This window comes from Stegostoma tigrinum, chromosome 14 (genome assembly GCF_030684315.1).
Source record: "Stegostoma tigrinum isolate sSteTig4 chromosome 14, sSteTig4.hap1, whole genome shotgun sequence".
NCBI lineage: Eukaryota > Metazoa > Chordata > Chondrichthyes > Orectolobiformes > Stegostomatidae > Stegostoma > Stegostoma tigrinum.
In genome coordinates this window covers 55,516,265-55,541,193 of record NC_081367.1, presented here as the reverse complement: position 1 = coordinate 55,541,193, position 24,929 = coordinate 55,516,265, and the positions used below count along the sequence as shown (strand labels likewise).

The window sequence follows — 24,929 nt, the reverse complement described above, 5'->3', positions numbered from 1 at the left end:
ATGTCTCCATAGGCTACAGGCAGTCACTGGGACTCACAAAAAAGATAAATGAAAAATTTGATCTGGCTGGAAACAGCTATGAATTTGATAATATTTCTTGGGACACAAAGGGCCTGCGTTAGCCCCACAAGCCTTGTCACATTCCCTAACCCCATTCTGTCTGAGACTCAGAAGTTTCTAACATTGATGTACATAGTGTAAAAAGAGCTTTACTCTGTATCTAATTCCAGGCTGTACCTGCCTGTGGAGTGTTTGATGGTGACAGGATAGAAGGAGTATTTATTGCTGACACATCATACCACTGTGCTCAGAATTAATTAAAAAGCATCGTGAAATTTATTGCTGACTTTTGCTTTATTTGAGATGGAATTTGCATGGGGGAGGGGCAGCTCATGTGGAGAATAAGAATTGGAACAGATGTCTGAGGGTGAATGGCCTCTTGTTGAGCTTCAATTTGTATCAAGCATATAATGTTCCATTGGAATGTAAAATCTGACAACAGTTGTTTGGAAAGTGTGGCAACGAATCCTGTAGCTGCTGGGGAGATGTCCAACTTCTTTGTTCTCTACACCCGTGAATCAATGGCATACATCTTTCCAATGGCACTCCTGCCAGGCTGATAGAGGAAGTGATTCCTCCTGGAACCAGTGTCTGTAGAGATAAAGAGGGCAATTCTGTGAAAATGTGAAGGCATCAAGTTTGCAGACAGTACAAAGCTGAAGTGGGATGGTCAGCTGTGGTTATTCACATTGGAAGCAAAAACAGGAAGGTAGAATTCTTTGCCATAGAAAGTGGTTGAGGCAAAAACATTGAATGTATTCAAGAAGGAACTAGACATAGTTATTATAGCTAAAGGGATGACAGGGCAAGGGGGAGAAAGCTGGAACAGGCCACTGACTAGTGATAGGTTGGGAAAGAAAGGTGTATTTTGAGATCTGGGCGTCAGGCACACCAATTGCTGAATATAGGTATGCAGGTGCAGTACGAGGTGAAGAATGGTAGGTCAACTTTCATTGTGAGAATATTTGAGGACAGGAGAAGGAATATTTTGCTGCAATGTACAGGACCTTGGTGAGCCCATCCCTGGGGTATTGTGTCCTGCTTTGGTCTGCCTTCCTGCGGCCAGATGGACTGGCTATGATTGGCGTTGCAATCAAGGTTTACAAGACTGATTCCTGGGATGATGGAAATTACGAAGAGGTGGAATTAGAACGATATTCACCAAAGTTTCCAAGAATGAAGGCGACAGGATTAGACAGGGTAGACACAGGAAAGTTATTCCTGGCAAATAGGAAGTCCAGAGTCAGGAATCACTATTTAAGGATATGGGTTAGACCATTACGTTTAAGATGAGGAGAAGTTTCTTCCTGGAGAGAGCCTGTGGATTTCTCTGCCACAGAAAGTGGTTAAGGCCAAAACATTGCATGTTTTCTTAGAATGAATTAAATACAGTTCTTCAGAAGTGGGCCCCATTTCTGAAGAAGGGTCCCAACCCGAAACGTCAGCTTTCCTGTTCCTCTGATGCTGCCTGGTCTGCTGTGTTCATCCAGCTCTACACCTCGTTATCTCAGATTCTCCAGCATCTGCAGTTGAATAATTTGTAAAGATATTCAGAGCGATAGACAAATGGGTTGCTAATAATGGTGAAAGGAAATTAGATTTGCAGTAAGGATGTAAATAATGTTATAATAAGGAGTGAAGGTGTAAAGGTGTTTGCAAAGTAGGAATTCTTCTTTCATTAAATTGGCTGATACAATGCACAGTACTCCAGATGTAGTCTTACTACTACCCTGTTTAACTGGAGCATAACTAAGCCTCACTACTCTTGTGTAAATTCCCCTTGAAATAAACTATTACATTCTATTAGCTCTGGATGTGAGTTTGCTCGCTGAGCTGGAAGGTTAGTTTTCAGACGTTTCGTCACCATTCTAGGTAACATCATCAGTGAGCCTCCGACGAAGCACTGGTGTTATGTCCCGCTTTCTATTTATCTGGTTAGGTTTCCTTGGGTTGGTGATGTCATTTCCTGTTCTTTTTCTCAGGGGATGGTAGATTGACTCCAAATCAATGTGTTTGTTGATGGAGTTCCGGTTGGAATGCCATGCTTCTAGGAATTCTCTTGCATGTCTCTGTTTGGCTTATCCTAGGATGGATGTGTTGTCCCAATCAAAGTGGTGTCCTTCCTCATCTGTATGTAAGGATACGAGTGATAGTGGGTCATGTTGTTTTGTGACTAGTTGATGTTCATGTATCCTGGTGGCTAGCTTCCTGCCAGTTTGTCCAATGTAGTGTTTGTCACAGTTCTTGCAAGGTATTTTGTAGATGACGTTTGTTTTATTTGTTGTCTGTATAGGGTCTTTTAAGTTCATTAGCTGCTGTTTTAGTGTGTTGGTGGGTTTGTGGGCTACCCTGATGCCAAGGGGTCCGAGTAGTCTGGCGGTCATTTCGGAAATGTCTTTGATGTAGGGGAGAGTGGTTATGGTTTCTGAGCCTGTTTTGTCTGTTTGTTTGGGTTTGTTGCTGAGAAATCGGCGGACTGTGTTCGAAGCTGCATTAGAACATTATTCCAATGAGCCACCACACACTGCAGCACAAAGGAACTACGCAGAGCAGAGGAAAATCACCTATACAGCGTATTCAAAAAGAATGGGTACCCTATGAACACAGTCCGCCAATTTCTCAGCAACAAACCCAAACAAACAGACAAAACGGGCTCAGAAACCATAACCACTCTCCCCTACATCAAAGACATTTCCGAAATGACTGCCAGACTACTCTGACCCCTTGGCATCAGGGTAGCCCACAATCCCACCAACACACTAAAACAGCAGCTAATGAACTTAAAAGACCCTATACAGACAACAAATAAAACAAACGTCATCTACAAAATACTTTGCAAGAACTGTGACAAAGACTACATTGGACAAACTGGCAGGAAGCTAGCCACCAGAATACATGAACATCAACTAGTCACAAAACAACATGACCCACTATCACTCGTATCCTTACATACAGATAAGGAAGGACACCACTTTGATTGGGACAACACATTCATCCTAGGACAAGCCAAACAGAGACATGCACGCGAATTCCTAGAAGCATGGCATTCCTCCCGGAACTCCATCAAGAAACACATTGATTTGGAGCCAATCTACCATCCCCTGAGAAAAAGAACAGGCAATGACATCACCAACCCAAGGAAACCTAACCAGATAAATAGAAAGCGGGACATAACACCAGCGCTTCGTCGGAGGCTCACTGATGATGTTACCTAGAATGGTGACGAAACGTCTGAAAACTAACCTTCCAGCTCAGCGAGCAAACTCACACCCAGAAATTCAACCTGAGCTACAAATCTTCTCAAAACTCGCTATTCTATTAGCTTCCCAGTTACTTGCTGTGCCTACACAGTAATATTTTGAAATTAAGCATTAAGAAACCTGGATCACCCTGCACCTCAGAGCTCTATAATCTCTATGATTTTTTTTGCTCTAATGCCTGTATTTCACTGTATCCAACTCCTTTACTCATATGTTTTAAAGTGAATTTCAGAATGTAGACCTCACTGGTAAGGCAGATGTTTGCTGTTCAGCCCCATTTGTCCCATAAATCCACAGAGTGAAAGATGTGTAACCCAGACTGAGAGAAGGAATCACTAGGGTAATTTATAACATAACAAAACAATTAATTTCAAAATTTAAGCTTTCGGATGCCAGGCCAGAAATCACCAGATTTCCTGCATCCAAATTTTGAATAGATTTGAAGAGGCACCGTCAAGTTTAGAAACAAAATCAAGTGATGGGACATTGTCAAACCTCAAATCAGGAAATTCTCCATTTCACTATTAAAAAAGAAAAATATTTTCTAAAATCAACCTGCTCAGAGATGTTATTATACTCCTTGAAATAGATAGGACTTGAACTCAGGTCTCCTGGTTCAGATGTAGGGATACCAGCACTGTACCACTGTACCCTCATAATGCCGATGAGATATTTTCTAATCAATCTGTTCAGGCACAGTTCTGGAGCATGTGGGGCTTGTACCTCTTAGCTCAGAGGCAGGGACATTACCACTGCACCATAAGAGTCCTGTACCACAACAAAGATGAGTTTGTTTATCCACAGAGATTTTGCACTTAAACCCCTGCAATGTTCAGTTCTGGTCACCACATTCACAAAAGGATGTGGTTGCTTTGGAGAGGGTGCAGAGGAGGTTCACCAGGATGTTGCCTGGTATGGAGGGCGCTAGCTATGAAGAAAGTTTGAGTAGATTAGGTTTATTTTCATTAGAAAGACGGAGATTGAGAGGGGAACCTGACTGACGTCTACAAAATCATGAGGGGTATAGACAAGGTGGATAGCAAGAAGTCTTTTCCCAGAGTGGGGGACTCACTTACTAGGGGCCATGAGCTCAAAGTGAGAGGAGAAAAGTTTATGGCAGACATGCGTGGAAAGTTCTTTACGCAGAGGGTAGTGGGTGCCTGGAACGCATTGCCAGCGGAGGTGGTAGATGCAGACACGATAGTGTCTGGATGTGAGTTTGCTCGCTGAGCTGGAAGGTTCGTTTTTAGATGTTTCGTTACCATTCTAGGTGACATCATCAGTGAGCCTCCGACGAAACTTCAGCGGAGGCTCACTGATGATGTTACCTAGAATGGTAATGAAACGTCTGAAAACGAACCTTCCAGCTCAGCGAGCAAACTCACATCCAGAACCTCAACCTGAGCTACAAATCTTCTCAAAACTCGCTAACGATAGTGTCTTTTAAGATGTATCTGGACAGGTACATGGATGGGCAGGGAGCAAAGGGATACAGACCCTCAGAAAATAGATGACAGATTTATACAGAGGATCTCGATTGGCGCATGCTTGGAGGGCCGAAGGGCCTGTTCCTGTGCTGTAATTTTTTTTGTTCTTTGTTGTTTGTTCACTGGGATGTGAATTCATGTCCCTTGGTACAGGAGTAGGGCCTCAAAAAAAACACACCAACTCAAAGATGATGTAACTTGTCATCATTGCCTTGACCATTCTCACAACTGGTCTCAACTCAGAATTCCCCGGATTTAATAAATCATCGAGAATGGACAAAGCGGAAGTGCCTTCACATCAGGGTGGAATAACATTACATTGATAAGGACAATGGAGAGCTTCCTACCTTTAAAAGGGTAGATGCAGCAGGCAAGGACAGACCCTGAGAGGAAGCAGCCCATTGATCCAGCCATGCCCAGCCAACAAGACCAGCCCCACTGATACTGGATGCCCAGGAAGATGTTCTGAATGACCAAGGTGGTTCGCTCCACATACACATCAACAGCGTACCAAACCGAACCAATCATCCCTGGAATTCCTGTTGGATTTAGAGAAATAGTAATGTGTTAGCATTTCTCATGTCACAACATACAACCTGACATAAAGGGCTCAAGTGATGCAGTAGCAGTGTTTATACCTTAGAGTGAGGAAAATCTAGGTTCAAATCTCATCTAGTCCAGAGGTACACCACAAGAGACCTTGACAGATTGAACATAGAACAATACAGCGCAGAACAGGCCCTTCGGCCCTCGATGTTGCGCCGACCTGTGAACTAATCTAAGCCCCTTCCCCTACACTATCTCATCATCATCCATATGCTTATCGAAGGACTGTTTAAATGCCCCTAATGTGGCTGAGTTAACTACATTGGCAGGCAGGGCGTTCCACGCCCTTACCACTCTCTGAGTAAAGAACCTGCCTCTGACATCTGTCTTAAATCTATCGCCCCTCAATTTGTAGCTATGCCCCCTTGTACAAGCTGAAGTCATTATCCTCGGAAAAAGACTCTCACCGTCTGCCCTATCTCATCTTCTGATCATCTTGTATGTCTCTATTAAATCCCCTCTTAGCCTCCTTCTCTCCAATGAGAACAGACCCAAGACCCTCAGCCTTTCTTCATAGGGTCTGCGCTCCAGACCAGGCAACATCCTGGTAAATCTCCTCTGCATCTTTTCCAATGCTTCCACATCCATCCTATAATGGGGCGACCAGAACTGCACGCAATATTCCAAATGAGGCCACACTAGCATTTTGTACAGTTGCGGCATGACATCATGGCTCCGGAACTCAACCCCTCTACCAATAAAACCTAACACACCGTAAGCCTTCTTAACAGCTCTATCAACCTGGGTGGCAACTTTAAGGGATCTACGTACATGGACACCAAAATCCCTCTGCACATCCACACTACCCAGAATCTTTCCATTGACCCAGTATTCTGCCTTCCTATTATTCTTCCCAAAGTGAATCACCTCACATTTATCCGCATTGAACTCCATTTGCCACCTTTCAGCCCAATTCTTCAGTTTATCCGAGTCTCCCTGCAATCTGCAACATTCTTCCACACTGTCCACCACTCCACCAACTTTAGTGTCATCTGCAAACTTACTAACCCATCCACCTATGCCTGGATTCAAGTCATTTGTAAAAATGACAAACAGCAGTGGTGCTAAAACAGATCCTTGAGGCACACCACTAGTGACCTGATGCCAGGCTGAACATTTTCCATGAACCACCACTTAAATCTATCGCCCCTCAATTTGTAGCTATGCCCCCTTGTTGCCTTCTTACAGAAAGCCAGTTTCTAATCCAAACTGCTAAATCTCCCTCCATCCCATGCCTCCATATTTTCTCCAATAGCCTACTATGCAAAACCTTATCAAAGGCTTTACTGAAGTCCATGTACACCATGTCAACTGCCCTACCTTCATCCACATGCTTGGTCACCTTCTCAAAAAACTCAATGAGGTTTGTGAGACACGACCTGCCCTTGACGAATCCATGCTGACTATCTCAAATCAAATTGTTGCTTGTTAAATGATTATAAATCCTATCTCTTAAATATCTCTTATAATCCTTTCCAAAAATTTTCCTACAACAGGCGTAAGGCTCACAGGTCTATAATCTATGCTAAGGTATCTACAAACTGACATCTTGACCACTGTTATATTTTCCTGGAAATAGGTGACATTGGTAAGGTTGCCATTTATAGACTGTTGGTATCTGTGCTTTTAACTGCCTGGGCCAAAATCTATGAAATATTCTCCTTAAACTTGCCTCTCATCTTTACAGCTAACCTTTGACCAAACCTTTTGGCCATTTTCTCCAATGTTTTGGTGTCACCTTTCGGAGTACCTTGGAATGTTTTACCATGTTAAAAGTGTTACATAAACTCCAGTTGTATCTCTCATTGCCCTGGGAATGCAGTATTGGGCATCCTTCATTAACCATTAGCTGTGGGTTTGGTGCAAATGGGTGGCTTCCTTGGACAGTTCAGAGGCAGTCAATTGTTAATCATGTTATATGTGTCTGGAGTCACATATACATACCAACAAGTGAAGGAATAGTCCATGCAGCCCCTTAAGCCTGTTCTGCCATGACTGGCCTAATTATGCCCCATTCTCACCTACCCCAATAACTTCAAGCCAGAAGATCTAAGTCTTAGTATAGAATACAATAGAAATTTTTTGTCACATATACTTTTATATGAAAAATACAGTGAAAAGTTTTATAAGTCACCCCACCACAGCACTTACACCAATGATTCAAATCATACATTATAATTAAAAAAGTAAAAACTAAGACAAAGTTCATCACAGTTCAGTTAACAGTTCCTGGGCATGGGGAAGGCCAATTATGAGAGCAATGAAATACCCTAAATATGCAGCTAGCCGAGACCACCATTCTGGGACAAGACCACCCAGCCAGCCAACTGGAATACTGCGCTGAGATAGTAGGAACTGCAGATGCTGGAGAATCTGTGATAACAAGGTGTAGAGCTGGATGAACACAGCAGGCCAAGCAGCATCATAGGAGCAGGAAACCTGATGTTTCGAGCCTAGACCCTTCTTCTGAAGAACGGTTGAGGCCCAAGATGTCAGCTTTCCTGCTCCTATGATGCTGCTTGGCCTGCTCTCTTCATCCAGCTCTACACCTTGTTATCTCTGGAATAATGGACTGGATGGCTCCACTGATGAAGACCTCCAAGCCAGGCCAAAGCACCAGTCCTGGATGAGAGTGCCTGCCTGGCTGCTGGAATACCTAGAGGCCAATGACAAAGAGGGCCTCCACACAGGTAAGAGACCTCCATGCCAGGACAAGACTACCACACCAGAAGACTGCCATGCTGTGCCAAAACCATCACTTCTCCTCTTTCAGATGCCTGGGTCTAACTGCCGACCATGTGCCTTGGACTAGCTTGCAAGACCGGGGCGTGGAGAGTCAGCCTGGGACCGGCTCCTTACTTACAGGGAGACCCTGGGCTGGAGTGGAGCTGTGTCTGGCTTGACCTGGTGTTGCTGCCACTGTTGCTAGAGGCATCCTCCTTCACCCGCTGTCTAGAACAATGCTCTTATCTATTGAAAATTCTCTTATACATTAATGACAAGCTAACTCCATCCACCCCTTCTTCAATCCCATGTTCTAGATTGTTGTGGTGTATTCCCATGAACAGAAGCAGGTACTGATCTTCAAGTAGTGAGTATAACATAAGAAGTATACAGAGGGGTATAAATAGGCTATGCAAATGAGCAAAAGCGTTGTATGTGGAATACAATGTGATAAAATGTAAGGTTATGCCAATTTGGCAGGAAGAATAGAGGAACTGAATATTATTTAAAGACTGCAGAATGTTGCAGTACAGAGGGATTTAGAGTTGTGCATAAATCATAAAAAGTTAGCATTGAAGTTCGGCAGGTAATAGGGAAAGCTAACAGAATGTTGGCCCTTATATCAAAGAGAATGGAATAAAAGTATAGGGAGGTCTTGTTAAAAATATGCAACACACTAGTTAGACCATACCTGGAATCCTGTGAACAGTTTTCATCACTTTATCTAATGGAAGATATACTGGCATAGGAGGCACTCCAGAAAAGGTTCATCAGGTTGATCCCAGATATGGAGGTATTAGCTTGTGGGGAGAGTTTGAGTAAGTTGAGCTTGCTATAATTAAAGTTTAGGAGAAAAACAGAAAACCTTATTGAAACATAAGATTCAAAGGGCACTTGACAGGGCAGATGCAGAAATGTTGTGTGAGAGTTAGTACTAGAAGGCACAATTTCAGAATACAGAGTCACACAAGGCAGATACAAAGGAATTTATTCTCTTAGCAGGTAGTGAATTTACAGCATTCTTACTGTAGAGGACTGTTATTAAGTATATTCAAGGGTAGGGGACACAGATTTTTAATCAGCAAAGAAATCAAGGGTTACAGGGAAAAGGCAGTAATGTGGAGTTGAGGATTGCCAGATCAGCCATAACATAATTGAATGGTGGAATGAATTCAAAGGACTGATTGACCTGCTTCTGATCGTACTTGTTGTGGAAGGAAATCTGCCATCTTTACATGGTCTAGTCTCCAGCAATGGGCATGACTGTAGACTGCACTCTAAAATGGTCTGACAAGCCATTCAGTTTCCTCAACTTTCTATGATGTCGCATAAGAAGAATGAAACTGGACTCGCTTATGCACCACAAATGACAGCAGCAATTACAGAGCCGTTTTAACCTTGCAAATTTCTTCTTACATCTGTAGTCTAATGCTAAAATTAGGAGGACTATCTCATGGACGTGTTAAACTACATCCTGACATATCTATACTCACTGCGCTATACTTTTCATACAATGTCTTAGACAACACCATCATCTTCCCTGGCCCATTGGCAGACCCAGCAGATGTGTGGCACAGAGGCATACAATGAGAAGGGAATTATTCTGGGAAACCTCAACATTCACTCCAGATCCCATGAAGTCTCATGATACCAGATGAAACATGGCAATGAAATCCCCTGATTACTACAAACCATGCCCCTTTGGCTGACAAATCAGTTCTCCTCCATGTTTAATAATACTTGGAGAATTCATTTCCAAAGTGACTTGTTTTATTAGTGCCATATCAACAAAAATGAACCACCAATGCTCTGTAGCAGCAGTACGTGCCATCTCCAAAATGCACTGCAGAAATTCGACAAGGCACCTTCCAAACCTATGACTACGACCATCTGGAAGGACAACGGCAGCGGGTACATGGGAACTTGATTGCAACATGTTCCTCTCCAAAAAACTCTCCATCCTGACCTGGAAAGAAATTGTCATTCTTTCAGTATCACTGGGTCAAAATCCTGGCACTGCCTCCCCAATGTCATTGTGAGGATATTTACATGCAGTTGGTCAAGAAGACAGCTCACCACTATCTTCTCAAGGGCATCTAGGGAAGGAAAATAAATGTTGGTCTAGTTAGCCCACACCAAAAGTCTGTTAATAGCTAATAAATTCTCCATCATGATCTGATTTTAATGCTCGGAATTTGGTGAGACCACAGATTGAGGTGGCACGGTGGCTCAGTGGTCAGCCCTGCAGCCTCACAGCACCAGGGACCCAGGTTCGATTCCACCCTCAGGCAACTGTCTGTGCGGAGTTTGCACATTCTCCCCGTGTCTGTGTGGTTTTCCTCCGGGTGCTCCGGTTTCCTCCCACAGTCCAAAGATGTGCAGGCTAGGTGGATCGGCCATGGTAAATTGCCCATAGTGTTCAGGGGTGTGTGGGTTATAGGGGGATGGGTCTGGGTGGGATGCTCCGAAGGGTGGTGTGGACTTGTTGGGCCGAAGGGCCTGTTTCCACACTGTAGATAATCTATTCTACTAATATTAGAGAGTGGTGGTTGGATGGAGATATGGGATCCAGATTATGGATTGGGAGATCTGTGAAATCTGGAGGGGAGGACAATAGTAGAAGTTGGAGTGGTGCTAGTGTTGGGGGAGTTGGAAGACCTGTGATTGTGGCAAAAGTGAAAGCTTTTTAACCCATCACTGGAAGCATCTATCCTTCCTTTAGTTTTTTTGGATATCACTGACCCACGCAGAATTGGCCATGCCCGCTATTAAAAATTCTGGAAAACTTAAAGGAGGCACATGATGTGAGCACTCATTTGGAACTCCACAGCAAGGCAGTGTTCTGCGCCCATAGGTGCCAGCGAGTTTTGAGAAGATTTGTAGCTCAGGTTGAGGTTCTGGATGTAAGTTTCGCTTGGAACTCACACACGCTAAAGGTTTAGCTGCTGGACCCAAAAGGGTGCATGACCTACAGTTTGGGAAGTACTTTCTTATGAAAGAAAATTGGATTTTTATATCTTAACCATGCCTACACTTTAGATATACATTATTGCTTGTAATTCCGGACATTATGAAGCTATACACCTTAGAAATATGAGAATTTCTTCTGGTCCAGAATGTAGTTAGGCTTCTGGTCTGTAACAGATCAAGCAATTACCTCCTATCAGCAAGGTAATTCCTGCCATAAAACAAATTCTCAGTTTAATGGCTGGATTATCCTTGAGGAATTTGGTGCAGTCCAGCCCAAGGATAAGGATGATGAAGGCGAACCCAGCCAAGATATCCGCAGTGATCATCAGAGCCCGTGTCATCACCAACTTCACTGTGAGAAGAAAACAAGAGGGGTTATAGAAGCAAAGCAATACCCTTGAAAATGACTCAATCCTTAATGAAGAGTTTAATTCCTCTAACATTTCTTGAGCATCTATTGATTTTGAGTTAATTGGAGCTGTTCAAAGTTTTCAATTGTAATTCAGAGTTGGAAATGTTGTAAGAGAATTTCAGACGCTGGGTGCTTGGTCATCCCAAGTTTCAATATGGGCCTGACAGGCAACTCCTATCTATGCTGCTGTCATGACAATCTTCCTATGAAAAATTCTGGGATAGCGTTATAATATAAACAAAGGAAAATATGAAGCTATGGCGTGGGAGTAGGCAAGGATGGGGTAGGGGAAGAGCAAATTGACAATTCGAGTGGAAAACAGTGTTAAAATGTACGACAATAAAGAACCAATAGTTAACATTTAAAGAATCAATATGTAATTTTGACAAACATAAACTGAGCATGTGTTCTGGCTGTGGCTAACACAAGTAATCAAGAATTGCATTTGATCATAATAAGAGATCTATAATGTTGACAAAAATAGATAAATTTGAGGATTGGGAGCATTTTAGAATGTTGTAAAGGAAAACCGAGTGAAAGATTCAGAAACAGAAAATGGGATAAGAGAGTAATCTGGTGAGGAACTTATGCTGTAAAAGCTTTTGCAGATGTTTTTAAAGGAAAAAATTAGCCAAAAGAAAAATGGGTCCATTACAAGCAATCAGAAGAACTTATAAAGGACAGATAAAAAAAGATGCTAAACTAAAATAAACTGTATAAGATAATAAAATGTGAGGCTGGATGAACAGAGCAGGCCCAGCAGCATCTCAGGAGCACAAAAGCTACAACCACACATCAATGAATACCAGTCACGGTTGGACATAGAACAGTTTTTCCGCTGCCTTCGCCTCCACGCTTACTTCTTCAACCGGGAACCTGACCCTCCCTCCACTGACCCCTTCGCCCGCTTCAAACACAAGTCCTCCTCCTGGACACCACCCCCAGGCCTCCTACCTTCCCTCGACCTCTTCATCTCCAACTGCCGTCGAGACATTAACCGCCTCAACCTCTCCACCCCTCTCACCCACTCCAACCTCTCCCCCGCAGAACGGGCAGCCCTCCGCTCCAACCCTAACCTCACCATCAAACCCGCAGACAAGGGTGGCGCTGTGGTAGTATGGCGCACTGACCTCTACATCGCCAAGGCCAAATGCCAACTCTCCGACACCATCTCCTACCGCCCCCTCGATCATAACCCCACCCCCGAGCACCAAACCATCATCTCCAACAGCATTCATGACCTCATCACCTCAGGGGACCTCCCACCCACAGCCTCCAACCTCATTGTTCCCCAACCCCGCACGGCCTGTTTCTATCTCCTTTCCAAAATCCACAAACCCTCCTGCCCTGATCGACCCATTGTCTCAGCCTGTTCCTGCCCCACTGAACTCATCTCCACCTATCTGGAAGCTTTTGTGCTCCTGAGATCCTGGATATTTTTGAAATATAAACTGATCAAGCTTGCTGAGTTTTGCCTGGATCAATTCTAACTTAGACCTGGTTGGCAATGCCCTCACAATACAATAAAGCTAGACATTATCAAACTTGATTGATATTGCACGAATACTGGTCATAAACCTCAGCTATTAACATTAGACCGTACATACAGGAATAGAATTAGATCAGTTAGCCCATTGAATCTGTGATGCCATTTGATCATGACTGATATGTTAACCCTATTCTCCTGCCTTCTCCCCATAGCCATTGATCCCCAAACAAAAATCCTTGCCCCAGCCCCTACCCTATCCTATCCTATCCCTGAATTTCTCACCCTAGACACTATGGGCAATTTAGCATGGCCAATCCACCTAACCTCCACCTGTGGGAGGAAACCAGAGCACTCAGAGGAGATCCCTGCAGACATGGGGAGAATATGCAAACTCCACACAGACAGTTGCCTGTGGCTGGAATTGAACCCAAGTCCTTGGTGTTGTGAGGCCGTAGTACTAACAACTGAGCCACCATCTAGGTGACTTATCTACATTCAGACCTTGCAGTTCCCCCAGCAGTTTCTCCTTAGTGACTACATTCACCTCTGCCCCCCAAATCTCTTGAATTCTGGTATGCTACTGATATTTTCTATTATGAAGACTGATGCAAAATACCTGTTCAGTTCTTTCACCACCTTTTTGTTCCCTATTACTACTTCTCCAGCCTCATTTTGAAGCAGTCCAATGTCCACTCTTGCCTCTCTTTTATTTTTATATTTCTTTTAAAAATCTCCGGCAATCTTCTTTTACATGACTAAAACTTACCCTCAGACTTCATCTTCTTCTCCCTTAAAGTTTTTTGCTTTTTTAGTTGTGACTAACTGGGATTGAACTTATTGCACACCAACAAAGAATGTTATTTTGAACAACCTGCCAGGCTGGATTTGCAAAATCAAGTAAAATCTGAAATTTACAATGATCACGGTCCTAAGCGTGTTTGATATTGTATGTCTATGATCATAGCCTCACCTTTCTAGATCTCTGTAACCTGCTGTAGCCCTCTAACCCTTCCAGATTGCTGCATCCTCCAACTCCGGCACTTTGAACATCCCATTGTTAATTGTTCTATCATTGATGGTTGTGGTTTCAGATTCATGTTCCCCAAACTCTAGAATTTCTACTACAATTGCTCTGCCTCGCTTTCCTCCTTTAAGATACTTGTTCAAAGCTATTGCTTTGACCATCTGTTCAGTGTAAAATCAAACCAATCATGTTTGTTTTGTCCCTCAAGGAAGATATAAATTTTTACAATTGTCTTTCAAGTCAAAACAGTGAGAATTGGGTTTCAAATTTTTCATTCACAACCCAGCACCTAATGCCCTAAGGACAGCTTCAGACATTTTATTTTACCTATTAATTCAGCAGCATCATTCACATTCTTGGGTGGAAAACCAGTGAATTACAGAATCTACAGAAGAAGTAAAGCTACCAGAGAGGGAAATAATCTCTTGGGGTAGTGTAGTGGGAGATTTACTCTTTATCTAACCCTGTGCTAACCCTGCCTTCGGAATGTTTGATGGAGACATGCAGTGAGAGATTTATCTGGATCGAATTCTATCCTGTGCCTGCCCTTGGAAGGTTTGATGGGAACAATATATAGGGAGTTGTACTCTGCATCTAACCCCATGCTGACCCTGTGATGAGAGTGTTTGATAGGGACAGTGTGGAGGAGCTTTAGCTTCTGCTTAAAAGAGCAGCGAGAGCTTTACTTCCAGTTTAATACAGTAGTGGAGATTTCCTCTGTATTAAACCCTGCCTTGCTGTATCCTGGGAATGTTTGATGGGCACAGTCTGCAGTGGGGTTTACCTTCAGTTTAAAAGAATAGAGAGAGCTTTACTTTCTGTTAAAAAGAGTAGAGGGAACTTTTCTATGAATATAACCCTGTGCTATCCCTGTCCTGAAAACGTTAGATGGAAACAGTGTGAAGGGAACTTTTCATTCAGTTTGAAAGAGTCATGCTTTCTTTACTCTGTATCTAATCCCACGCTGTACAAGTATTGGGAGTGTTTGATGGGGACAGTGTAGAGAGATTTACTCTTTATTTAACATTGTGCTGTACCAATATTGGGAGTGTTTGATGAGGACTTGTAGAGGGAGTTTTACCCTGTTTCTAACTCTGTGCTGTACCTACCCAGTATTGATGGGGAATGTGTAGAAAAAACCTTTACTCTGCATCTAACAGCCCTGGGAGTGTTTGATATTTACACACTGGATCCGAATAGGTTGTCTTCTACCAGGTACTGACATCCATCATTTTGACATGGAAAGAAATGAGTTTTGTGTGTTATTTTGCTAATCCCTGATTCGCCTCCCACAATGAGTTTCTTCAAGCTTAGGCAAAGAATTAGGGGCTTGAAATTGTTCTGTCAGAAAATGACTCTTCCATAAAAAATGAATGCAACTGGATTAAATCTATTTCCTTATTTTCTGTAGATTATTTGATATTGGGCAGGTTTATCATTGTGTAAGGTACTTTGGACACTGCAGCAACTTTGCAATGACGTGTCATGGAGCTTCTTGTCACTGGGCATAAATAACAGAGGAAAGAAAGAGAGAAAAAAACATCAACTTTAAGATTAAAGATAATGGGAACTGCAGATGCTGGAGAATCCAAGATAACAAAGTGTGAAGCTGGATGAACACAGCAGGCCAGGCAGCATCTCAGGAGCACAAAAGCTGACGTTTGTGACCCTCTCTGATGAAGGGTCTACACCCGAAACGTCAGCTTTTGTGCTCCTGAGATGCTGCTTAGCCTGCTGTTTTCATCCAGCTTCACACTTTGTTAACTTTAAGATTAATGTTGTTCTTGTTGTTTAACCTTTTTAGATCTGCTACTTATGATACAAGGCTGGAAGGAGATCCTAGAGGTCAGCCATCTCAACTCCAGGATACCTTTAGAGGAGTTCCACAAGGGAGTGTCCTAGACTCAGTTATCTTCAGGTCCTCATTATGAGGTCAGATTAGGAATATTTACTAATAATTACACAATGTTCAGTTCCATTTTCAATCCGCAGTTCATGCCCATATATAGCGAGACCTGAACAGCGTTCACACTTGGCTAACTGGTTAGTAATATTCATACCACATACCAGGCAGTGACCATCCCTAACAAGAGAAAAATCTGTTCACTGTTGACATTACCATTACCAACTCCAATATGACCAACATCCTGGTGGCTACCATATATTTAATGCGGCTGCAAGATCAGGTCAGACACAGGAATTTTGCTGTGAGTAACTCACCTCTTGATTCTCCAAAGTCTATCCACTATCTCTGAGATATAAATCAGGAGTATGATTTTCTTTGGGCATCACTGGCTGAGCCAATCACTAATCACCACTTGAATTGACTGGTTAAGGCCATTTCAGAGGGCAGTTAAAGAGTCAATCACATTTCTGTGGGGCTGGAGTCACATGAAGGCCAGACCCATTAAGGATGGCAGATTTCCTTCTCTAAAAGGATTGCATGGTCACCATTATGCTAGCTTTTAATTCCTGATTTTTATTGATTCCAATTTCACCACTACCCATGTAGGAATTTGAACCCATACCCCTTCAGAATTAGTCTACATCTCTGGATTACTAGTCCAGTAACAATACCATTATGTCACCATCTTCTCAGAATGGAATATCATCCCCGCCCTGCCCAGTTACCTGGATGGGTGCAGCTCCCACAACAGTCGAGAAGCTCAACACCATTTGCAATGAAGCAGGTTGCTAATGGTGTTGACATCCTATCCATTACCTCCAGCATTCTTTCTGGATGCACAACACATTTATAATCAAGCTGGAACTCAGTTCTTAATGGCAATGTTGATATATCTATTCACTGATGGACTGCGCAGATCAAAAAAGTAGATCACCACTTTCTTTTGACGGACAATTATAGATGACTAATAAATGCTAGCCTTGCCAGTGATAGCTGCATGACATTAAGGAAGTGAAGGAATCTTGTCTTAGTAGAATTAATGATATTGCTACAGGACTCCAAGGTGATTTTTACTTTCATAAAGGATGATAAACACATTTGGACAGGTGCATAAATAGGAAAGATTTAGAGGGATATGGGCCAAATGCAGGCAAATGGAACTAGTTAAGTTTGGGAAACCTGGTTGACATGGATGAGTTGGTCTGTTTCCCTGCTGTATGACACTATGACTCTATAACCACCAGGGACCCGGGTTCAATTCCAGCCTCAGGTGGCTGTCCGTGTGGAGTTCGCACATTCTCCCCGTGTCTGCATGGGCTTCCTCCGGGTGCTCCGGTTTCCTCCCACAGTCCAAAGATGTGCAGGCGAGGTGGATTGGTCGTGTTAAGTTGCCCACAGTGTTCAGGGAGTTGGGTCTGGGTGGGATGCTTTAAGGGGTGGTGTGGGTTTGTTGGGCCAAAGGGCCTGTTTCCACATGGTAGGGAATCTAATCTAAAAAACCCTAACCTGTTCTTCCTCTCACCCATCCCTTCCTCCCACACCAAGCCGCACCTCCATCTCCTACCTACTAACCTCATCCCACCTCCTTGACCTGTCCGTCTTCCCTGGACTGACCTATCCCCTCCCTACCTGCCCACCTATACTCTCCTCTCCTTCTATCTTCTTTTCTCTCCATCTTCGGTCCGCCTCCCCCTCTCTACCTATTTATTCCAGAACCCTCACCCCATCCCCCTCTCTGATAAAGGGTCTAGGCCCGAAACGTCAGCTTTTGAGATGCTGCTGGGCCTGCTGTGTTCATCCAGCCTCACATTTTATTATCTTGGATTCTCCAGCATCTGCAGTTCCCATTATCTCTGATTGCACTGATGGTTGAAAAAGGTTGAGGGGAACAGTCTTATTGGAAATGTTCTGATCATGTCCAGAGGAGATTGAGGGGTAACTCCACATTCCACATGGTAAATGGGTTCAAGCAGAATATGGTTTGGATAATTTATTCAATTTCCAACTATGCTCCTTTTCAGTATCAAGCCATTCTGGCACTGTGGAATCCCCCTTGATAGGCACTGGAAAATGGTATTGGATTGAAACAGATAGAGGAGTAAATTTGTTATCAGTAAAGCAGATAATATCCACAAAGGTAAAGCAGAAAACTGATCAGCAAGTACTCACAGGGAAGGTCAGACAGAATTGAATCATAATCATCACATGTTCGAATCCCATCTACTGTACTTGTGACACATTCCCACCAGAGTCCGCGGCATTTCTGGCTCACCTGAGCGAACAAAATGCAAAAACTAAGAATAAAAGCTGAACATTAAATGAATCCAAAATGAATTAACCTGTCTGAAATGGGATAAGGATGGCTATCAACTGAGGGTATGTCATGCGTACTCTGCAGGAGTTCCTTAAGGTAGTCTCCTGGGCTCAACCATCTTCAGCTGCTTCAACAATTACTTTCACAATGTCGGTGTGAGAGGATTACTGATGATTGCCCAATGTTCAGTATCATTCGCAATTTCTGAGATTCTAAAGCAGTCCGATTCCAAATGTGATCCACACAATATTCAATCTTGAGCTGATAAGTGGAAAGTAGTTTTCATGCTACAGTCATCTCAAGCAACAAGCATCTCCAACAGGAACAAATCTAATCATGGTGCAGAGCTGGATGTACACAATGGGCCAAGCAGCATCAGAGGAGCAGGAATGCTGACATTTCAGGCCTAGACCCTTCTTCAGAAATCAGATTATTCAGCATCTGCAGTTCCTGCTATCTCAGAAGCAAATCTAACCATCTCCCTTTGGCATTTAATGCTATTAGCATCATTGAATTCCTGGTGGTTACCATTGACCAGAAACTGAACTGGGCCAGACATATAAATATTTTAACTATGAAAGAAGGTCAGAGGCTAGGATATCAGCAGTGATTAACTCACCTCCTGACTCCACAAACCTTGTACACTGTCTAGAATGCAAAAGTATAACATAGAACATACAACATTACAGCTCAGTACAGGCCCTTCGGCCCTCGATGTTGTGCCGACCTGTCATACCGATCGCAAGCCCATCTAACCTACACTATTCCATGTACGTCCATATGCTTATCCAATGATGACTTAAATGTACCTAAAGTTGGCGAATCTACTACCGTTACAGGCAAAGCGTTCCATTCCCTTACTACTGTCTGAATAAAGAAACTACCTCTGACATCTGTCCTATATCTTTCACCCCTCAAATTAAAGCTATGCCCCCTCATGCTCGCCGTCACCATCCTCGGAAAAAGGCTCTCCCTATCCACCCTATCTAATCCTCTGATTATTTTATATGTTTCAATTAAGTCACCTCTCAACCTTCTTCTCTCGAATAAAAACAGCCTCAAGTCCCTCAGCTTTTCCTCGTAAGACCTTCCCTCCATACCAGGCAACATCCTAGTAAATCTCCTCTGCACCCTTTCCAAAGCTTCCACATCCTTCTTATAATGCGGTGAACAGAACTATACACAATACTCCAAGTGTGGCCGCTCCAGAGTTTTCTTCAGCTTCACCATAACCCCTTGGTTCCGGAACTCGATCCCTCTATTAATAAAAGCTAAAACACTGTATGCCTTCTTAACAGCCCTGTCAACCTGGGTGGCAACTTTCAAGGATCTGTGTACATGGACACCGAGATCTCTCTGCTCATCTACACTACTAAGAATCTTACCATTAGCCCTGTACTTTGCCTTTTGGTTACTCCTACCAAAGTGCATCACCTCACACTTGTCTGCATTAAACTCCATTTGCCACCTCTCAGCCCAGCTCTGCAGCTTATCTATGTCTCTCTGCAGCCTACAACTTCCTTCGTCACTATCCACAACTCCACTGACCTTAGTGTCGTCTGCAAATTTACTAACCCATCCTTCTACGCCTTCATCCAGGTCATTTATAAAAATGACAAACAGCAGTGGACCCAACACTGACCCTTATGGTACACCACTGGTCTCCAGGATGAACATTTCCCATCAACTACCACCCTCTGTCTTCTTTCAGCAAGCCAATTTCCGATCCAAACTGCTATATCTCTCACAATTCCATTCCTCCGCATTTTGTACAATAGCCTATTGTGGGGAACCTTATCGAACACCTTGCTGAAATCCATATACACCACATCAACCGGTTTACTCTCATTTACCTGTCTGGTCACCTTCTCAAAGAACTCAATAAGGTTTGTGAGGCACGACCTTCCCTTCACAAAACCGTGCTGACTATCCCTAATCAATTCTTATTCTTTTCTAGATGATTATAAATCCTATCCCTTATAACCTTTTCCAACACTTTACCAACAACAGGTAAGGCTCACTGGTCTATAATTACCAGGGTTGTCTCTACTCCCCTTCGTGAACAGGGAAACCACATTTGCTATCCTCCAGTCATCTGGCACTATTCCTGTAGACAATGACGAGTTTAAGATCAATGCCAAAGGCTCAGCAATCTCCTCCCTGGCTTCCCAGAGGATCCTAGGATAAATCCCATCCGGCCCAGGGGACTTATCTATCTTCACCCTCTGAAGGATTTCTAATACCTCTTCCTTGTGAACCTCAATCCCACCTAGTCTAGTAGCCTGTATCTCAATATTCTCCTTGACAACATTGTCATTTTCTAGAGTGAATACTGTTGAAAAATATTCATTTAGCGCTTCCCCTATCTCATCTGACTCCACACACAACTTACCACTACTATCCTTGATTGGGCCTAATCTTACTTTCGTCATTCTTTTATTCCTTAAATACCTATAGAAAGCCTTAGGGTTTACCCTGATCCTATCCGCCAACAATTTCTCATGTCTCCTCCTGGCTCTTCTGAGCTCTCTCTTTAGGTCTTTCCTGGCTACCTCGTAGCCCTCAAGTGCCCTAACTGAGCCTTCACATCTCATCCTAACAGAAGCCTTCTTTTTCCTCTTGACCAGAGATTCCACCTCCTTCGTAAACCACGGCTCCCGCCCTCTACAGCTTCCTCCCTGCCCGACAGGTACATATTTATCTAGGACACACAGGAGCTTTTCCTTGAATAAGCTCCACATTTCTAATGCGTCCATCCCCTGCAGTTTCCTTCCCCATCTTATGCTCCCTAAATCTTGCCTAATCTCATCGTAGAAGGTGTGTGGAATGCTTTTCACTTGCCTGGATGAGTGCCACTCTAACAACACTCAAGGAATTTAACAGCATCTGGGCAAAAGGTTTGCTTGATTGGCACCCCATCCATCAGCTTAAACACTTGCCTCCTTCACAGTGTGAAGATGCACTGCAGAAATGCACCAAGTCTACTTCAGCACACCTTCCAAGCCCACAATCATTTCTATCTAGAAGGACAAGGGCAGTATATACATGAGAACACCACAACCTAGGAGTTCCTCTCCAAGCCACTCTGCATCATGAATAAGAAATGTTTTGACATTCCTTCAATGTTACTGGGTCAAAGTCATACAGTTCCCTGGCTGATAGCACACTGAGTGTACCTACACTACATGGACTGCATTAAGGCAGCTTTCCACCATCTTCTCCAGGGCAGTTAGGGGTGAGCAGCAAACTTTGGCCCTGGCAAAAAAGACCACATCTCATGAAAGAATATTTCCTTTTCAAAAAGAACAACAATTTGTTTTCGGGTTATAGAATCACTATTGACTAGGTCACTAAGGACCACTCAGCCTCTTTTCTTTGCTCAGGGTCATGGGATGCTTAATGTCCACTTGAAAGGATCGGCAGACCATACTTTGCTAACACATCCTAAAGATGGCACCTCCAATAATGTGGCACTCCCTCAGTACTGCTCTGGGTGTGGTACATTAAATCATATGCTCAGTGTCTCACGTGGAGATTGAATTCACATTTTTTGATGCTAAGACAAAAGGGGACCTTGACTGACACATGGAACGAATTGTTTTGAAAAATAGTTATACATCTATGGTAATTATAGGCATCCCTGGAGAAGAGGTGACAGACTGCATGGGAAGGGTCATGTAATCAAATAACTATCTAGGAACCAAGGGGTGAAATCACATTCTGTCATGTTGAGAACAGTTTAAAATTTGAGAAATAAATAAACTTCCACTGGTAGAAGTGACTATGAAGCTGGAAGGTTTCCACAAAATACCAACTGCTTAATTCTTCTCCTTTATCATAGGATCTGTTGTCCTGACCTTGTCTAAGCTGATGTGTGATGTGTTCCAAGATAAACACATCTACGTTACGTGACTGTGGCTGACTTCAGCTCAGAGTCATTGAAACAATAGCCAATCTGCAGCCACTGTGACACATCAGAGAGGGAGCAAGAAGCCAAGATGCTTTTTTCCTCACAGGGGATAAAGTGATCTGATTTTGTCCATATTTGAGGACAGGAAGACATGACTGTGTGAGTGTGGCAGGTATGGCATTTGAGAAACTACATGTGGAGGAACCTCAGCTTTTGTTATTATTCACCAGGCTCAATGTACTCGCAGCCTGTATGTATAAAAGCTAGAACATCATGAGCACTTTTGCTCCTCTTAACTAAGAAAGATATACTGGCATTGGAGGCAGTCCAGAGAATGTTTATCAAGCTGAACCTGGGTAAAGAGAGAATTTCTTATTTTCTTTTCTTATTAATGGAGCAATGAGACGTCAGCAGATCAAGATGCAGAATCAGTTTGGGTAAAGCTTAAAAAAAATTCAAAGGTCAGGGAACATTGCTGGGAGTTGATTATAAGCCATCAGACAGTGGTGACAATGTAGGAGATAGTATAAATCTGGAAATTCAAGGTGAATGGAATAGTTGTAACACAGAACCATGGTGAACTTCATTCTGTACACAAATTGACTAAATTTAACTGGCACAAAACTATGGAGGAATGAATTCCTTGATTATTTGCTAGAACGGTATGTTGAGGAACCAAATAGAGAATGGGCTATGTTAGATTTACAATTAGGCAATGAGAAAGGGTAATTAATAATCTCAATGTAAAGGAACCTCTCGGAAAGAGCGACCATAATATGACAAAATTTTATATTATGTTTTAGTGTGTAAAACTAGAAAACTAGAATTGCAAATCTAAACAGAAGTAATTATGAAAGTAATAAGGTGTGGTAAATTGTAAAACTACATCAAAAGACATTGTAGTAGACAGCCAATGGCAGGATTTAAAATATTAATACATGATTCATAATAAATTTACACTTCCTTGAGGCACCAAAAGCCAACAGGGAAGGTGATCCAACTGTGCCTACTAAGAGAAGATAAAAATTGTATTTGTTTAAAGGGTAAACCTTACAAAGTGACCAAAATAAATGTAAACCTGACAACTGAGTGCATTTTAGAATTCAGCATAGAAGAACCAAGAAACTGATGAAGAAAGAGAAAAATGGATTACTGACCTGCTATTGGAGCCGTAGTATTTATATGGCTAGTCCAGTTCAGTTTCTGGGCAATGGTAACCCCCATAATGTTGATAGTAGGGGATTTAGTGATAGTGATGCAATTAAATGTAAATGGGTGACAGTTGGATTCTGACTTGTTGGATACGATTGCTCCCTTGCACTTGTATGAATCTTACTTGCCACTTGTCAGACCAAAACTGGTATCGTCCAAGTCTTCCTACTTCTTGCACTGAGGCCGTGTCGTAAAATGTAAAAACGAAATGTTGATTTTTTAAAAAATGAGGCAGTTGAAGCATCACATCCATCTTATCTCCAATGCATCATTCTTTTCCTGCAGCTAAAAGCTCAGTTTTTCTTGTTTTTAGTATTATTGAAAATTGTTGCACTGACAACACTACTCTGAGGAATTTCTGCTGTAATGTCCTGTGGCTGAGATGACTGTCCTCCAACAACCGCAACCATTTTCCTTTGTGCTGAGTATGCCACCGACCAGTTCTCCCCCTTGATTCCAATAGTTTTGCTGGGTCTCTTATGCCTCACTCAGTGTAATGCAGTCTTGATGTCAAAAGTTGTCACTGTCCCCTGACCTGTGAAATTCAGCTCTTTTGTTAATTTTTGAACAAAGGCTGTAGTGCAGTTGGGAGCTGAGTTGCTCTGGTGGAATCCAAACTCAGCTTCAGTAAACAGATTACTGCTGAGCAAATGCAGCTTGATGGCACTGTTGATGATTCCTTGAATCACTTTGCTGATTATCAAAAGTAAATTGAAGAGGGAGTGATTAATCGGGTTGGATCTGTCTTGCTTTTTGTGGATACCACATACTGTTATGAGTCCAGTTGATGTTACTACTGGACAAGTCAGATCCCAGAGTGACAGCTGGTGTGATGGATCTCTTTACTTAATTTAATGTTGTGGTCATTCACTGAAACATATTAACACAAAGCTACAGATTTTCTTTAACAATAAAACAGAAGTTTATTACACACATGGAGCAAACTAAAATAAAGTGAAGCTAGTTAAATGCAGAATATTAATTGACAAGTCTTAAATACACAGCAAAACAAAGTCATATCTATTCCCCAAAATCATCACTTTGTAGTAATCAAAATCCAGAGAAATTATCCTGCTATATTAAATAATTAATTTCAATTCAACTGCTTCTCCTCAGTTCTGTCCACTGATTGTAAAGTGTTCTTACATGAATACTCATGACATGGAAAGTGTAGACTTTCTCAATGTTTTAGTAATCTGCTGATTTCTAACCAAGCACTTCTGATCTGGAAATCTCACACACTTAATGGCTACACAAAGGTGCCTAAGCTTCCTCTGAACTGTCCCAGATACCTTTCTAGGAAATAAAGTTCTGATACACGTCAGTCCACCTTCAAAACGGCCCTAAAAGCTTTCAATTGTTGGCTTTTGTAAGGTAAAATCTACCTGTGATTATTTTCAGCAAAAAGCAAACCACTGGCTTTCAATGGTTATATTCCCTGTCATAAACCTGGGTGGAGAAGGTCTTCTGAGCCTGGGGCTTATCCGCTCCATCTGCTTTACTTTTTGATTCTTCGCTGTTTATTTCTCTCTTTTCTCCTTTTTTCTCTTTTATC

General features: G+C 42.6%; 1 protein-coding gene across 1 annotated transcript in view; it reads right to left on the bottom strand.

Annotated features, from left to right (window-relative positions):
* Positions 1-347: 347 nt before the first annotated feature.
* LOC125457940 (claudin-16-like) overlaps positions 348-24,929 on the bottom strand; it is a 38,071-nt gene continuing 13,489 nt past the window's right edge. The window contains exons 3-6 of the mRNA XM_048542748.2: positions 18,108-18,210; positions 11,295-11,459; positions 5,155-5,346; positions 348-651 (exon numbers count right to left, since the gene is read on the bottom strand). Of these exons, the coding sequence (XP_048398705.2) occupies positions 566-651; positions 5,155-5,346; positions 11,295-11,459; positions 18,108-18,210 (546 nt within the window). The 3' untranslated portion in view covers positions 348-565. The remainder of the gene's footprint in view (positions 652-5,154; positions 5,347-11,294; positions 11,460-18,107; positions 18,211-24,929) is intronic.